The sequence below is a fragment of the Meles meles genome, chromosome 5 (genome assembly GCF_922984935.1).
Source record: "Meles meles chromosome 5, mMelMel3.1 paternal haplotype, whole genome shotgun sequence".
Lineage (NCBI taxonomy): Eukaryota > Metazoa > Chordata > Mammalia > Carnivora > Mustelidae > Meles > Meles meles.
In genome coordinates this window covers 65,111,145-65,129,705 of record NC_060070.1, presented here as the reverse complement: position 1 = coordinate 65,129,705, position 18,561 = coordinate 65,111,145, and the positions used below count along the sequence as shown (strand labels likewise).

The window sequence follows — 18,561 nt, the reverse complement described above, 5'->3', positions numbered from 1 at the left end:
AGGAGGAGGCATTTGCTTTGGGATGAATCAGATAGGAGTTAAAATGCTGCGTCCATCTTTTACCAGCTACACTCTCTTAGGTGAGTTGGTAATAATATTACTGTCATTTTGAAGTTTATCTGCTATGGCAAGATTAATTAGAAAGGAGCAGTCTGATTGCAAGAGCAAGATAATGATCAGCATTTTGTAGGCAATATAGGAGAAGCAGTAGGACAGGAGCAGGAAGAAAGTGATGAAAAGGGAGAAGACCTAGGTGACAGGGAAGAGCAGTAGCAAAAGATCGGAGGAGGTAAGGATTACACTGAAGCAAGACAGAGCACGTTCAAAAAGTAAGTCCTTGAGTAGAAAGGGGCCTGACCTGCTTGGTAAGCACTTCAGAGGTGCCATTAAGGGCTGGCAAAGTGGATGACACAGTGACAGCAGTAATGCTAATGGCTAACAGCAGGGGGTGTTTAGTATGTGCCCAGCCCTGTGATAGGATCTCCATATTTAATCCTTCAAGTCACTTGAAGAGGTAAGTGCTGTTAGTCCCACTTTTACACGAAATGTAGCTTAGAGAGAGAAAGTCCTGGTCCAACATAGCCTAGCTACTAAATGGTGCAGCCAGGAGTTGAGCCCAGGCAGTCTGAGTCCCCACCCCTCCTACTTAACCACCAGGCCATTCCCCCTTCTCCACAAACAGTGCTCACGCTTGCCCCACAGGTCCTGGGAGTATGGTGGCGCATAGGAGAGGTGCTGAGTGAACCCCCTCGTCCCTCTTGAACCCTGGATCCTCTCCTCCCTCAGTTGGCTGCATTGACTAATCCTACCACTCTGAGTATTTTTCATCCCCTTTGATTTTCATCCTCTCTGTGCTTGAGAACAGGCCGAACTACCCCTGTGTTCGGACTTTATGGCTTCTATCGTCTTGCCTTCTAGGAGAAGTTAAATCCACCCAAGACCGGAAGAGCGCCCTCCACCTCTTCCGTCTCGGGGACGCCATGCTGAGGATCGTGCGGAGCAAGTCGCGGCCGCTGCTCCACGTGATGCGCTGCTGGAGCCTAGTGGCCCCACACCTGGTGGAGGTGAGCCACTGCAGCCGAGCCCGCATGGGGCTTTCCAGGCGGGCGGAAGAGCGTCGTGGCCTCGGAGCAAGGCTAAGGGTCCCAGCCCTCCACCCCCACCCCAAACCCCGGGCACAAATGTCACAGGTCTCGATCCGATGTCCCGGCATCTAGAGAATCACCCCAAAGGGCATTGCCACCTTGGAGTCACCCTAACCCTCTTTATTTAGAACTGTGTGACTTGGCGAAGTACCTCCCACAGCCAGCTTTCTGATCTTTATGCTTTACTTTCAGCCTGAGGCTGGAGTTTCACTTTCCTTTTTTTTTTTTTTTTTTTGAAGATTTTATTTATTTATTTGACAGACAGAGATCACGAGTAGGCAGGGAGGCAGGCAGAGATGGGAGGGGGGGAAGACTCCCCTCCCATCCCCACTGGGCAGAGAGCTGGATGTGTGGCTCCATCCCAGGACCCAGAGATCATGACCTGAGCTGAAGGCAGAGGCTTTAACCCACTGAGCCACTCAGGCCACCCAGAGTTCACTTGTATACATGATTATAACAATGCCTCTTGTTCCTGCCAGTCTCTCTCTTCTGAGAGCTAAATGTACTCTGGGAAGCACCCTGTAAGTAGGTGAACAATATGCCCTAGTTTTCCCAACAAAATTAATATTAGCACCCCTTTCACTCTATACAAAGTAGTGCATGTGTTAAATTATATCCTATGAACTAAGCATTTCAGTACATAATGACTGGCTCCTTCTCAGTTGGTGGGGAAATTATTGCCTCCTTTTTCAGTAATAACAATTCTTATTAGTTCTTCAGTGTTAATCTGGCAGAGTTACATAATCAAATAAAGTGTTTTATGGAACTTAATTCACTAAACTGAGAACATCCTAGTAAGGAAAAGGGATAGAAAGTCACAACTTAGTCATGGAAAAACAGGGTTTATGACTTATCTGTTAAATTACAACCAACCACCCGCAAAATCTGGCCACATAAAACAACTACCATTTATTTAGCTGCTGATACTGTGGGTCAGAAATCTGAGCTGGCTTGAGCTAGGCTTGGCTGAGCTCTTCTTGCCTCACTTGTGCACCTGTGGTCAGCTAGTTCACGACAGCCTTGACCAGGAGGGCTGGACAGGGGGGCCTCTCCTCATGGTGTCTCTCCCTTCAGCAGACTAGCCCTGGCTCATTCACATGGTATTCTTAGGATTCCCAAGAAAAGCGAGAGGGCAAACACCAAATCAGAGCTACTTTCCAGTTCTCTACTGATACAATGTTTGGTATTTTTCCTTTGTCCAAAGCAGATCACACATCCAAGCCCAAGGTCAGTGAGAGAGCGGGCTCCACAAGGGCATGCATACAAAGATGTGAGCCAGTTAGGCCATCCTGGGGGCAACTGGCTCACTTCCTTGAGGGACAGGTGACACCTCTGATCATATTCAGAACATGGCTAGAATGAGACCACAGGCAGTTCCCAGACTAGGTTCCAGTGTCTTTATAGTCCATGTGCTCTTTACCACCCAAGAAAACTGTCATGTTACAAGAAGAAAAATGAAAAGGAAATTACTAGAAAGTCTCATTTTTCCAAAAATATTAAGGTGAAACTAGAGTTGTGTGTGATCTTTAGTTCAATTATTAAAAATTTAACTTCAGTGTGTGCTATTCATCTATACTTATTCCTTGGAGTTATTTTATTTTTATTTATTTGTTTATTTTTATGTCAACAGAATTGCTGCTTCTACCTCCCCACAAAGAAGTGGGTTAGGAGTTTAAGAGACCATTTTCTTACTTCCGTAAGGTCCTGATGGTGTTCTACTCTCCCTTGGATTTTGCAGGCAGCCTGCCATAAGGAAAGGCATGTGTCTCAGAAGGCTGTTTCCTTCATCCATGATATACTGACAGAGGTTCTCACTGATTGGAATGAGCCACCTCATTTTCACTTTAATGAAGCACTTTTCCGACCTTTTGAACGTATCATGCAGCTGGAGTTGTGTGATGAGGACGTCCAAGACCAGGTCAGTGGGGTGTGGAAGTCAGCATCACCAGCATCAGAGCTGGCCCCCCCTGAGTGCCCTGGCCAGCCCTGCTCTATGGTCTTTGCATGTTTCATCTTTCCAGTAATCCTTTGTGGAATCCGTGACAGAGGGGCTAAGCAATTTAGCTGATGATACATGGTTCATGATTAGTGGAACCGGGGTTTGAACCTAGGCAATCTAGCTGTACCAGTGTATACTTTGATATACCTAACCTATACTCTTCATCACTACAATACCCTCTGCCGGGAGACAGACAGTAAGGAGACTAACTTTACTTCATATCATAATGGTGGGCTAGGAACACAGACAGATCCTCTGCCTCTGAAACCTCCAAAAAGGTCGAATAAAGGTTTAAAAATTCCTTGTAAATGCATTGACCCTTTCTGGCAAGAATACTAAGGTGTCCAAAACTAAGTAACCATGGGAAGCCAGAGCACTAAGTAGAGTCCTAAGCCTGCTTTTGCCATGAGGGAATTTGCCATTGGGTGAAGCAGAGATCTGCTTAGCACATCCTTGAGGCCACAGAAATGGAAGATCAATCTCAGGGCAAACTGTGTAAGACTGGTGTTCATTCAGGGCAAAGTTGAATTCAAAATGAACCCAATACCACCCTCCCGTGGATAGTAGCAGCCTCTCTCTAATACTGGCTCTTCATAGAGACTAAAACACAAACAAGAGGGAAAAAAAAAACTCTACAGGATTTAAATTTACAAGCTATCCCTTCTAGCAGGTCAACAAATGAAATTACACCACCTTTGTAGTCTGAAAAACTTTATACAGGCATGATACAAAAGCAACAGAAATTCCCCCAGAGGAACTCATTTCAACCTGGGCCATAAAAGAATCCCACAAATAAAGTTCCCAGATATGTGAGTTCACAGTATTTCCAAAATATTACAAAACACACAGGGAAACAAGGCAATACTCAGAGCAAGCTGCTGGAATAACAGATGGTACAGTCAGGACTGAAAAGAATTGAAATGTCGGTATCCTTCCTGCAAAATATTAAATGGGAATGTCAAGTAAATTTAATGAAACAAAAGAAAGCAAAATGAAAAGTGAGTTAATGCCAAAAGACTAAGTTAGAGGATTTCCATCATAATGAGTTAAGTAGGTCAGATCAGCTTTCCACAGGGAACAACCAGGAAAAGTTGGATTAAAAAAATTTTTTTTCCTCATTGTTAGATATTGGAACATAAGGCAGTGAATAACTGAGGCCAGTGTCTAGGAGAAGAAGAATACCCAGAGTCTGTGCCTGGTATTGGAGGCTACCTTTCCTGAAAAGGGAGTCCACTAATTTCAGAAAAGGAGGTTGCAAGATTGAGAAACTAACCAAAACTTGAATCTGGGGCCCACCAAGTCTGGTAACTTAGGGACATCCTGGGACAGAACCATGAAGAGAAAGAGACATATTAGGAGGAAGAGTGAAACTTAAATAGACTAATCATACCAGGAAATAATCCCCAACTTTAAATAATCCCAATCCCTAACATGAGATTAGATGATTTGCAAATTCTGGGGCCTCTGCCCTAGCACAAAACAGCTCTCTGACAGAAGATGACATCATCCCAAGGATTCAAATTATTTCTTGATTTGCATATGTAGTGTCTACATTCAGTCAAAAATAATCAGGCTCATTAGGAAATAACACGTCACTGACAACAAAAAGAAAAACAATAAAAATAGACACACACACACACACACACACACAATCACATGCTCAGCCAGGGATCCAGAGTCATCAGAGACAGACTTTAAAATAACTATGCTTCAATGTGTTCAGAAAGATTTAGAACTGGGGGGCCTGGGTGGCTCAGTCAGTTAAGCAACTGCCTTCTGCTCAGGTCATGATCCTGAAGTCCCGGGATCAAGTCCCATATCGGGCTCCCTGCTCAACAGGGAGTCTGCTTCTCCCACTGACCTCTCTTCTCTCATGCTCTCTCTCTCATTCTCTCTCTCTCTCTCCCTTTCAAATAAATAAAATCTTTAAAAAAAAGATTTAGAACTGGAGGGATTTGGGCTATGGCAGCATGAAAAAGTTAATGAAGCTACCTCAAAAAAATCAAGTATAAAATAAGACAAAATTGTCAAAATCAATGGTTTCAGGTTTCTGGAAATTGACCAGGGCAGGCAACAAATTGAGTAGCATTTATGCTTAGAAATCCTTCTTGCCAGAACTTTGCTTAAGAACAATGGAAGTTCGTGACCTCTTGCCAAACACTGTCCCCATCACCCTTACTCTCAAGCTATTGGCTTGTATAGTAGTTTGACTAGTGTGAAGCTAACTTAGAAAATCAGCAGCTTTTCCACTATAAGGGACAGACTTAGTTTAAAGAAGACTTAGAGGGACACCTGGGTGGCTCAGTCAGTCAAGCCTTTGGCTCAGGTCATGATCCCAGGGTCCTGGGATCCAGCCCCAAATTGGGCTCTCTCAGCAGGGAACCTGCTTCTCCTTCTCTTTCTGCCACTCCCCCTGCTTGTGCTAGCTCTCTGTCTCTCCCTTGCTCTCTCAAATAAATAAATAAAATCTTTAAAAAGAAGTAGTAGTAGTAGTAGTAGTAGTGAACAGGGGAAACTGCAATTTTGCTAGCCTAAGGTTACATTGAGCAGTGATCGAATAAGAAACGTAACATGAGTCCCTGGAAACCAGAGACTTACAGAAAGACTAGATCAATTCCTCAGGCATCTCTCACTGAATGAAACATATGCATATGCAGTATAGACCATACAAATCCCATCAGAAAGTAAAAAACAAGACCTGGCTAAACTTAGAATATTTTCCCCAACCTACACATGTGGATTGGTTGAGGAGGGTGGAAGCCTTAAAGGCTCAAGTTGTCTGAGCACAATTTCTGCCCAAATCATCAGCTGACCCCTAACCTATTCAGACATGGGGAGGATTGTTAAATAGTAAATCTAAGATCTAAAAATAAAAAAACTGATCCAGACACACTGGCTCCTCACACATGGGAAGAGACAGATTTCACAGTATAAATCCAACCCCTTATTTAGGAAAAAAAAAAAAAAAAAAAAACAAAACCTCAAAAATTAGAATTCAGCATTGCCACAATATATTATATAAAATGTTGACTTTTCAGCAAAGAAAAAGGAAGGGAAGAGGGCAGGAAGGAAAGGAAAGGGGAAAGGAGAGGAAGGAAGGAAGGGAGGCAAATGGAAATGGACAGAAGAAAGGAAAAAAAGGAAAGAAGGAGGGAGAGAGGAAGGAGAGAGAGAGAAAGAGGAAGGAGGGATGGAAGGAAAAGGGAAGGGAAGGGAAAGAAGAGACAAGAAAGAATGATACCTATTGGGAGGGGAGGCAAAAAATAGAAAGTGACTTTGAATGAGCCCCGGTGTTGGAGTTGAGAGCCAGGCTTTAGAGCAGCTGCTATAAATATTATCAAAGAATTAAAGGAAAATATGATGGCAATGACTAAAAACAGCCTAATTGGAGAAATGGAACTATGAAAAAAATGCAAACTCTAGAGTTGAAAAGGCAATGACTGAAATGAAAAATCTATTAGATGGTCTTACCAGCAAGATTTGAGAAGGCAGAAGAATCTGGGAACTTGAAGGTAGATTAATAGAAATTATCCATTCCAAAGATTGGAGAGGATTGTTTGACCAGAAATAAACTCTTAGAGACCTGTGATAAAATGTCAAGTTTATGTGTAATGGGAGTTGAGAAACGGAAAGGGTCAGAAAATAAATTTAGAAAACTAATGGAACCCCAATTAGCATCAACACAAAGATAAGCACAGCAGATACATTATAATCAAACTGCTCTAAGACAAAAACAAAACCTCAAGAGCAGCAAGAGAGAAAGAGTTTGTTACTACAGTAGAATTAAACGCTACTTTTCCAGAAAGAAGGAAGGCCAGAAGACAAGGCAATAACATACTTAAAGTGAATAATTTAGAATAATTTAGAGTACTTGTGCTTCAAAAATGAAGATGAAATAAAAGCATTCTCAGATAAACAAAAAGCAATAGAATTTCTTGCCAGTAGACCTATCGTATAAGAAGTACTAAAGGAATTCCTTCAGACTAAAAGGAGATAACAGAGTAAGTCAGTTTCACAAGAAGAAATGAGTGTGTGGGTAAATATATTTTTTAAGATTTTATTTATTTATTTGACAGGCAGAGATCACAAGTAGGTAGAGAGGCAGACAGAGAGGAGGAAGCAGGCTCCCTGCTGAGCAGAGAGCCTGATGCGGGGCTCGATCCCAGGACCCCGAGATCATGACCTGAGCTGAAGGCAGAGGCTTAACCCACTGAGCCACCCAGGCACCCCAATATATTTTTTAATTTTAAAAACAATGTTTACATAAGCACTGGCTCTAACACTGTATTTTTTAATTTATTAACTATAAAGACGTATATAGCTGTAGCAAAAAGAAAGGGGAGAAAATGAAACTATTAGAAACAAAGTTGCCATATTTTGCCAGAATTAAGTCATTATTAACTTGAATATTGTGATAAGTCGAAGATGTATATTCTAATCCCTAGGACAACAGCCTTGAGGATAACACAAAAATAAATTTAAAAGAGAAGAATCAAAATGATACACTAAAAATATGTTTAACACAAAAGAAGGCAGTAAAGGAGGAACAGAGGAATAAAAAATACATTATATGTAGAAAACAAGTAGTAAAATGACAGATGTAAATAAGACCATTTTAATAGTATTAAATATGTATTTGTGAAAAGAGGCTCCACATCTTTAGTCATTAAGGAAGTGCAAATCAAAATCACAATGAGATATCACTTCAGACCACCTAGGATGACTTCAGTAAAAAAGATAGTAAGGTTTGATGAGGATGTGGAGAAATTGGAATTTCCATATGTTACTAAATGCACTGCCATGGAAAACAGTCTGGGAGTTCCTCAAAAGGTACATACCCAAGAAAAATGAAAACATATAACTGTACAAATCTAGACACAAACATTCAGAGCAGCATTATTCATAACAGCCAGAATGTTGGAAACAACCTAAATTCCATTTGCTGATAAATGGATGAATGTGGTATTTCCACACAATAAAATACTATTCTGTAATTAAAAAAAAAAAATCAGTACTGATTTGTGCTACACCATGAATGAAGCTTGGAAACATTACACTAAATGAAAAAAGCCAGTCACCAAAACAAACAAACGAAAAAAAGCCACATTTTATTTCATTTATGTAAAATGTCCATAATAAGCAAATCTAAGGAGAGAAAAATTAAGTTAGTGATTACCTAGGGCAGAGAGTAGGGTTCTGTGGAGGGAATGACTACTGGCACGTGCTGGCTTGGGGGCATAGGCAGGTCAAGAAAATGTTCTAAAATAGATTCGTCATGGTTGCACAACTCTCTACATATGCTAAAAAAAAAACCATCAAATTGTATAGTATAAATGGGTAAACTTTATCATGTGGGATTTATATCTCAATAAAAATGTTAAAAAAACAGGGCGCCTGGGTGTCTCAGTGGGTTAAAGCCTCTGCATTCGGCTCAGGTCATGATCTCAGGGTCCTGGGATCGAGTCCCACATCGGGCTCTCTGCTCAGTGGGGAACCTGCTTCCTCCTCTCTCTCTCTCTCTCTCTCTCTGCCTGCCTCTCTGCCTACTTGTGATCTCTGCCTGTCAAATAAATAATAAAATCTTTTAAAAAAATGTTAAAAAACTTGAAATGACCAAGCTATCAGAAGGCAGAATTTTAAGGGTGGATATAACAATAAGATATTATAATACACAGTTTACAAGAGACAGATTTTACATTCAAAGGCACAAAGATTGAAAGTAGAAGAGGTGAAAATGATATGCCATGCAAACAGTAACCATCAAATGGCCGGGGTAGCCATATTAACCTCCGGCCAAATGAACACCAGTATGGCAAATATTACTAGAAACAATCTTTGGGCCCTTGGGTTAGGCAAAGATTTCTTAGGAATGACACCAACATGATCCATAAAAAGAGAAGTTGATGAATTAGGTTTTGTCAAAATTAAAAACTTGTTCTTTAAAAGACACCATTAAAAAAATAAAAAGACAAAGATGTAAAGAAAAAAAAGTAAATCATGTATCAGAGGAAAGATTTGAATCTAGAATACGTAAACAACTCTAACAACTCACTAAAAAAAGACAGTGATGAGGGGTGCCTGGGTGGCACAGGCAGTTAAGCGCCCAACTCTTGGTTTCGGCTCAGTCGTGATCTTGGGGTCATGAGACTGAGCCCCATGGTGGACTCTACGCTCAGCATGGAGTCTGTTTGAGATTCTCTCCCTCTACTTCTGTCCCTCCCCATCTACTGCACATTCATTCTCTAAAACTAGATCAATCTTTCTTTGAGAAAAGACAATAATGAGAAGACAAAAAATTTTTTTTAAAAAACAGCAAAACATTTGCTGATGGCAAGTAAGCGTGTGAAAAGTTGCTCAACATTAGTCATTAGCAAATGCAAATTAATGCAATATGGCGGCTCCTTTAAGATTTTTGAGTGGGTTTGGACGAATTCTGGTTTTTCTTTTTTCACTGAAATTAACCCAGAAATATGAAGTGGAGAAGTATATGCCCCTTCCCAGAAAATTTCCTCCTGCTTTGAAGGGAAAGATTTTAAGTGCCACCCCCTTTGCCTCTGGCAGGTCGTGACATCCATTGGCGAGCTAGTTGAGGTGTGTTCCACACAAATCCAGTCAGGATGGAGGCCCTTGTTCAGTGCCCTGGAAACTGTGCACAGTGGAGACAAGTCTGAGGTGAAAGAGTATCTGGTTGGTGATTACTCCATGGGTAAGAACGTGTGTTTGATATTGTATCCTAAATCTTTAATGAATGCAGTTATTAGTTATAAAGTTTTGGGTGGCATCTTCAGGATTTTCTAAACAAAATAGATCATGTGATCTACAAACAGTCAATTTTACTCTTTGCTCTCTCACTTGGATGTGTTTTGTTTTTGTTTTTGTTTTCCTGCCTACTTGCTCTGGGTAGTATTTCCAGTACTATGTTAAATAAGGGTGGTGAGAGGAAAGAATGGGTAGATGATTTTTATCATAAAGTATGAATTCTTGATGCCAATTTTCATGCTCTCAAAAGAAACTAAACAACAGGGAAGGCTACCATTCAGCCATATTTTCTTGGTAGGAAATGACCTGTTATAGCAGGGGCACCCATTCTGAGTTCTGCTGGCAGACCAAGAACCCTGAGCATTATCAGGCCCTGCTCTCACTGACAGATTAGACCAAATGCTGACACTTCTGTCTTTTCAGTTATACGTATCTGTGTTGAGTTCATTCCTAAAGCCAAAAAAGCAAACATTATTTGCTTCCTAGTAAGAAGCACAAAAGCATCATAACACAGTTGAATCCCAGTTAGGGAAATTGAGCTTAGCTGGAAATGAATGGAGACCCATAAAGCAAGCCAAGAGACCCAACAGGGGATGCACAGGACTCAGCATATAGGTAAGCTAAGTCTTATTGCATGGCTCAGATTTATCACGTGGCTAAGATTATCATGGCAACATGGTGAGGACAATCCAGATTGTAAGGGCAGAAGACACAGAATTAAGGCAAATTCCTGTGCAGGCTACCGTGTGCTCTCAGCCTCACCCAAGGGTCCCACAGAGCACACTCTGCTCTGGGAGTGAAAATGCAGCAGCATGAGTCTGATGTTTCTCCCCAGCGAAGCCCATTGGAGACCCAGCTAAGAGCTAGCCATCTAAGCACCCCCTGCCTAGCACCTACCAAAATCCCAGACTCCCCAGAGGAAAGCCAGTGTTCAGAACAAACCATGTTGTTTTCATAGTCTAGGCACAGTGAACCACCCTCATCAGTTCACTGTTGCCTAGGAATATTCTGAGAACCAATTTCCCAGATGTGAGCCAGAGGCCAAGCTTGTAAGCCAGCTTTTCTAAGGATAGCAATCTCGAGACTGTTAACTCTCTCCTGCGCAGTTGTGAACCAATTACTATATGCCATCAGGGCATATCTAAACCTTCCCTTCCCTATAGTTACGTGTGCGGAATCCCAGAGGCCTGCATGTTTCCCAAAGATGTAGACCCACCCATTGCCACAGCGCTGCACTTAGCGGGCTTTGCCCTCCAGTCCCTACAGAGGAGCTCTCTGTATTTGTAGCCGTCCTGCAGCTCCCCCTGCAGGCAAAGCTGAGAAGGACAGCATTGCAGCCGTGCTCCCTGTCCCCTCAAAAGGCCAGGAATTTCCTCCAGTAACAGGTCTTTTCCAAGACTTCATGGAAGGTGCTGGGAGTATGGATGACCTGAAGGGTAGTGTTGATGTTTTTAATATTCTACAACCTTCCTCCCTTAGGAAAGAGCCAGGCTCCAGTGTTTGATGTATTTGAAGCGTTTCTCAATACTGACAACATCCAGGTCTTTGCTAATGCGGCCACAAGTTACATCATGTGCCTTATGAAGTTTGTCAAAGGACTGGGTGAGTGGAGTCTTCTTCTTGTCCCTCACGACAGCTGGGGGCCCTTTCCTGGGTGACCGTGTGTGAAAAGCCCTGGAGACGGGCCCACTGCCCTCCTGGAGCCAGTAAGCCCACCGCCTGGGCTTTAAGCAGATGGCGGTGTGCGTTGTGTATTCAGAAGCAGAAAGCTTACTGTAAAAGCAGCTTGGATTCTGTCCAGGGTTGCTATTTTTCATCATGTTCCTGGAATGCTCTTGTAGTGTAGCATGTTTTCAATCTATATGTTACTTGACTCCAACTTCGTTTTGAATCTTAAAATATTCAGTATCATATGCTATAATCTTCCTGACACGGGAGCTGCTGTCCTCAATGTCACATAATTAGCAGCCTGAGCTTCAGTTTCCAGCTCCTCCTAAGCAAAAATTTAGGATGCCTCTGCCTTGGCCATATTAATCATAACATTTCTTTGGAGGGTAAAATTCCCCCTGCTCTGAAACACACAAGGCCTGATTTTCCACTTAACTGAGCAATGCTTGAACAAGGGAGAGCCTTGCTGTACAATTTGACCTGCTGAAGCAGATTTTTTATGGAGCCCAAGTTGATCTGGGGTGAAATGGAAGAGAGGGCAGTTAGTGAAACCAAAAATTTGAGAAGGACCGGAAGTCTTAAAGTTTTGAGAACCTCACCAGGGAGTACTCTTAGACCCTGAGGCTAAGAACAATTTGAAGAAGGACAATATAAGGTTCATAATATTTTTTAAATGTTTGCTAAATAGTCAACAGTTCACTTTCAGAAAAAGACTGGACACAAAGAAACTAGGGGACATCATTCATGTTCCCCTTCTTGGGGAGCAGGAACAAAAATGCAAGTTTCAGGATAGAGTCAACAAGTCTGACGTGTTGACCATTGTTGTTATAGTCTATTATGTATTACATGTGCCTCATTCTGTTGTTACATATACCCCAGAGAATGGAGGACTGAGCAGAAGGACAACCACAAACTAGCCTTCAGAAGAAGATTTCCTGTGATCTGCAGCATCAGATTTTATTTATTTTTTTTAACTCTGCTCTATGTTCAATAAAAACCAAATTATTTAGTATCTCCATCACAAGAAGACCTTTAAGTATGAATCTTTGTCTCAGGTAGTAGAAAATTTGGTTCTTATATAGGAAAAGCTCACCCTGGGTGGCTTCTTTGTTCCCTTCCCCCTCTGACTGGCACCCTCACGGTGCTCTGACACTGGACATTGGGGTGGGGGGTAGGGGTCTCACACCATGCAATATTCTGCGACACCAGCTGGGTGTCCTGTAACTCAATTCAGTTCTGGCACTCCCCAGAGTTAGCTCAGACTCCACAGGTTAGGGACTCAGTCCCACAAGGCTCCGCCCTCTGCTTCGCATGCCAAAACAAAGGTAGATCCCCGGGGTACCCACAAGTCTGACATAGCTACACTTCAGGGGTTCCATGGGCGCACCCCTTGGATTTGGTTTATTGTTGGAACAACTCAGGAGAACGTGGTCACCCTTTCTTATATAATGAAGGGTATAATTAGGGATACGGATGAATACCCAAAGAGATACATACATTGGGTGAGATCCATAAGGGTCCCAAACACAGGAGCTTTTGTCCCCATGGAGTGAGGGTGTGGCACCCTCCCACAATGGAGATGTGTTCACCAACCCAGAAGCTCTCCACACTTTTGGAATTTTTATTTAGGCTTCATCATGTAGGCAGGACAGATCTTTAACTCTGTTTCCAGGCTCTCTGCCCTAGGATGTGGAAAGTGGCTAAACATTTCAACTTCTAGTCACAGTTTGGTCTTTCTGGTGACCAGTCCACATCTAAGAGCCCACTACATGTTGCCTTGATTATAAGACCCTCCTATCATCCAGGAAACCCCAAGGAGTTAGGAGTTCTGTGTCAGGAATTGGGAGTCAAAGACCAAACATTAGACCACAAGATGCTTCCAGTACTCTTATTGCTTGGGAAATTACCAGGGTTTTAGGGGCTCTGTGGGGGGAACAGGGAACAGAGACCAATATATGCATTTGCTACTATGTCACAGTCTTATATTTCATTTAAGAATCATTACTGGTGAGGCACCTGGGTGGCTCAGTGGGTTAAGCCTCTGCATTCGGCTCAGGTCATGGTCTCAGGGTCCTGGGACAGAGCCCCACATCGGGCTCTCTGCTCAGCGGGGAGCCTGCTTCCCGCCTCTCTCTCTGCCAGCTCTGCCTGCCACTCTGACTACTCATGACCTTTCTCTCCGTCAAATACATAAATGGATAAAATCTTTTTTTAAAAAAAAAGAATCATTACTGGTATTCTCTTATTCAGTGAGCAGTTAGGTGCCTGCCATGGGGCACAACAGCCCGTATGTACCATGAAGGTATAAAGATGAACAAAACATGCTTCCCGCCTACGAGAGGCTCACAGCCTCTTCTTAGAAACACACATAAATCAATAAGTACAATTCAGTAAGATGAATACTTTTGTGGAGGATAGTAAAAAGGAAAAAGGCATTTAAGCAGAAATAAACAAGCCTCTGAAAGAGATGTTTGGTTGTGGGGGCCCGTGCAGACTTCAAAGAGGAAGAGACATTTGAAATTTGTGGAGTAAACTATAGGTTTGCTTTTCTAAAAAGCAGGGTATATTGGAGGTACCCACAAAAGAAGGATAATAGGTGATGAGTTGGAAAGAAAGGAAGGGGGCAGCTGGGGAAGGTGCAAGGAATCCAGAATGTGTGGGGAAGTTTTCTTTTTTAAGAAATAACTTAGAAATTTTTTTTAAGATTTTATTTATTTATTTGACAGACAGATCACAAGTAGGCAAAGAGTCAGGCAGAGAGAGAAGGAGAAGCAGGCTCCCCACTGAGCAGAGAACCTGATGCAGGCCTCGATCCCTGATGCAGGCAGGATCCCAGGACCCTGAGAACATGGCCTGAGCCGAAGGCAGAGATATAACCCACTGAGCCACCCAGGTGCCCAAGGTTTCTATGTAAAGAATGATACAACCAGATGAACTCTGGCAGGCTGATGCCCCCATACATGGGGATGGGCAGCTGCAGGTAGAGAGAAAGGAGACAGGATGTGATTGGCTCCAGCTCATGGTAGAGGTGGGATCTGTGAGGCTTGGCCCTGCTCCAGTGGAGGCTTGGACTGGAGGAACTGAGCATTGCTCTCTGCTCCCCTTCCAAGGACTGGTGTTACCCAGAAATAAGGTGTTCGAAAGCTGAGCAGATTAGGTGTAGAGGAGAAGAACAAGTTATGAATTCTATCCTTGGACATTTGGAGAGGTTGAGCTTCTGTGAAACTCCATTCGAGTGGAAATGCCTAGCAGCAGGTTACAAATTTGAGATTTTATCTTAGGGAGGGAGATAGAGGCAGCAAATAGAGATGCAAAATAATTGGTATGCACGAGGAGGATTTTTTTTTTTCTGTGAATTATAAGGGGAGTTACTTGTGTGGGGGAGCATGGAGTCTGCGGGAACCCAAGAGCCTCCGTTGCTGGCTATGTCCTGCCCCAGACTCTAGGGGGCGCCATTTGCATAGACTTTGACGTGAAACACGTGGCCTTGGTTAAGAAGACGAAACAAAAGGGGATGCTCACTCTGACCAACAGGCTAAGAAATGAATTTATTTTTAATTTAATTTAAAAATGAATTTAATTTATTTTAATTCCCGCTGGGTTATTTCAACATGAGTTTGACCTAGTCTGTGTTTTTATGTTGTAAAATATGTTAACCCAAACCAGGGGCTGGCCAAACAGTGGCCTGTAAGCCAGATCCAACCTATCTATAGTTTTTACAAATAAAGTTTATTGGAACACGGCCGTGGTCATTTGTCTATAACTATTTTGGGGTTACAATGGTAGATTCGAGGAGTTGTAACAAAAACAGGATGACCCGAAAAGCTAAAGTATTTATTGTCTCGCCCTCTACACAAATAGCTTGCCAATTGCTGATCTAAAATACAACTGTTTATCTTTTCTAAGGAGAACATGCCTCTTTGTCTGAATTTTAACTAATGCCTCATAATTAGGTGTGTTTACCCACAGGGCAGGGTGCCTAGTTGCTACGATTGTAGACAATTAGAAACAATTACAGTACCATGGAATGATTTTATTAAGAGTATGGAATAGATTCATTACATGAGAATAAAACTGATATTCCTCAACTATTTACTTATAGAAAATCTAGATCTCTCCAGATCTGTGAAATCTCTAGATACGTACCACAAAAAAAAAAAAAAAAAAAATAGAAACCATTTCAATTCCATTCAGTAGTCTCCATCCCCAAGCCCCAGATGTTCAGACTCCACCCAGGGACTTAATTTATCATCACTGTTTATCACTGAACACTGGCGGCAAATGGGTCCTTTTCCAAACAGACGGTGACCTAGCACTTCCCTCCAGCCCAGCGCGTGGCCTGTCACCAGGATTATGCTTTGTCATCAAGCTTCAAAGTCACACCACCCATAGCAGGGACACAGTGAAGGGAATTCCAGTGATCCCAGGTACAAAAGAACGCTGGCCAGCCACTGAAGGAACTGTGGTAGAATACGGGGAAAGTATGGGTTAGTGAAGAGGGGAATTACAAAATGGGTTAATCCCAACAAAATAAGAACGGTATGATTCCCAACTGCATGTACACCACGCAGAGGGGAAAAAATGACTGAAATGATTCATCTCAGGGTCGCAGAGTTCAGGATCATTTTTTCTTCTATTTTAGCCAATGTTTAATGAACAAATGTTGTGTGAATAAATAAGTCTCCCATTGAAGGGGGAAACACAAGAGTAATTTTTTCTGTCTGTCTTCCAGGAGAGGTGGACTGTAAGGAAATAGGAGACTGCATCCCCGGACCTGGAGCCACATCCCCAGACCTGTGCCTCCCTGCCCTGGATTACCTCAGGCGCTGCTCTCAGGTACGCTGAGCTCCAGGCCCTGAAACCCACCTCAGATGATGCTCGAAAGCCTGCCTGAATGTCTTTTGCCGAAAGAGGAGATTGGGGGCTTAGATCTGGAGTAGGAATTTTTGTTCCCACCTCCTCCATGAAGGAGAGAAAAAGGAATAAGTGTATGCTGGTACACACAATTGAACTGAAATCTCTGAAACTTCTCACATATACTCAGACACAGAAACTGTCATCATCTCTGTATTTTCGTCAGGATATAGGGAGAGAGGTCACGAGGTCCTGGGAAGTCTTCATGATAGGACGTGGACGGTGGGGATGCCACCAATGAAGAGAGACGAAAACAAAAGAGGGGCACATTCTGTCAAGATCTAGTGAAGAAATCCCATGAAGCTACACTTGTCAAAGGGAACAGTGCCCTTCATTGTGCTAAACCCAGTAACTGCCATTATTCCAAGAGGATGCTCCCTCCTGAAGCCCTTTCTCCCCCAGGCTTCAGTAATGCTCAGTCGTTGCCCCCTCCTATCTTTGCGGGTCATGTCACCAGGCCTTTTCCAGTCTGTGGAACCACTGCTGCGAGGATAGCAGCAATAGTGTGAAGTCCCAGGGCTTTGGAAAGGATCCCCAGCCCCAGCTTCTTCCCCAGCTGCCTCCACAAGGCCCCACATGACAGGACCCCAGCTACCTTTTTCACCCTCAGATTCTTCCGTCTCACTCTGGGCTCCAACCACACTGACTTTCTTCCCCTCGGATACATGGTTCCTTAATGCTCAGGGCCATTGCTGTTTCCTCTGCCTGGAATGGCCTCTCCCTGCATCTCCTTGCGACACTCCTTATCTTCCTGGCTCTCATCTGATGCACAACCTCCTCAGAGAGACCAGAGCTTGAGTATTGACAGGCTCACCGCCAGTGCGCCCACGTACCCTGCTTACTCTAGTATCACCTAATTTTTTCTATACCTTTTATGTCCAAATTTTTATTTATTCTTTGTGAAAGGATCACTGTAAGACCCCAGCTGTCTCACCCACAGCTCTTTCCCTAGAACAGCAGGCACAGTTCTAATCCATGAAGATCCTTGGGTGTTTGACCCAGTAATGAGGATTCCTGGGGGGCGGGGCTCTAGCAGTGAGGGGAATAAAGAACCCAGGGCAGTCTGTCAGCTCTGCTTCCATACCTTCATCTGTCCCCCCTGGCCCACAGATACCTCCCTTTCCCCACTTACTGTTGGCCTCCTGGCCCTGGTGTTGAAGCAAGGGAAGGGGAAGTCAGTCTGGTATCCCATTTACCTAGAGACCCTCTTCTCAGTAATCCCCACAGAACACTTTCCCATAGACAAAAACTCTTGGCATGTTTTGTGGTTCCCTGGGTCAGTTTACAAAAGTCTATAAAACTCATAGGTAATTGAGATGCTAAAAAAGTATCCCTAGAGCCTTTTTCCTCTACCTTTTTGTTTCTACTAAATACTATTTCGTCAGCTCCATGGGATAAGAAGCCTCTCATGAGCTACTGTTTGAGTCCAAATCACTAACACCCTCAAAACTTCCATGTTGGGAGCTTCTCTGGTTTTCCCAAACCCCAGTATTGCTGGTATACAATTTTATTCTTTAACCCCCAGAGTGCAGCTTTTTCCGACATATAATTGCAATTTGGTATTCCGTTATTTAGTTACTGGCCAAAATCTACAAAATGCCCTTGAAGCCAATATTTCTTAGTGGGCGGCTCGCTAGCTTGCCTCGAAGACTTCAGGAGCAGTCAGCGAGCAGCGAGGATGGAATGGAGTCGGTTCTGTCAGATTTTGATGACGACACTGGTGAGTTGATTGACGGGACTGAACGAGGTTATTTGCTGTGTTCGTATTCCCAGAAACTTGAGCCCTGAGTTCAGTAGCTTATAAATCATAAGAATGATCACCCATTTATGTTGCTACTGTTTTTAACTTTAACAGCACAAGCCTACCTAAAGTTTCCATGGACTGTTTAAAAACATCATTTGGTGTCTTGTCTCCAAACCCATCCTTTTTAGATGGATGCCTCCCTCCAAGCTCCATGCGGATCTGCAGACTTCACTAAATATAGTTTCTAACTCTGAATTCTCTATAATTTAGCAAATTGGAATGTGGTTGCATTGGTACTTAAATTGGCTGGTAATTGTCTTTAATACCTTCTA

The 18,561-nt window shown here is 43.0% G+C and overlaps 1 protein-coding gene across 2 annotated transcripts in view; it reads left to right on the top strand.

Annotated features, from left to right (window-relative positions):
* The window catches only part of ARFGEF3 (ARFGEF family member 3), a 169,337-nt gene that overhangs the window by 124,393 nt on the left and 26,383 nt on the right, over positions 1-18,561 (top strand). For both annotated transcript variants that reach the window (XM_046005551.1, XM_046005550.1), the window contains 6 exons: positions 919-1,064; positions 2,884-3,063; positions 9,706-9,850; positions 11,383-11,505; positions 16,304-16,407; positions 18,061-18,205. In XM_046005551.1, coding sequence (XP_045861507.1) covers positions 919-1,064; positions 2,884-3,063; positions 9,706-9,850; positions 11,383-11,505; positions 16,304-16,407; positions 18,061-18,205 — 843 coding nt within the window. The remainder of the gene's footprint in view (positions 1-918; positions 1,065-2,883; positions 3,064-9,705; positions 9,851-11,382; positions 11,506-16,303; positions 16,408-18,060; positions 18,206-18,561) is intronic.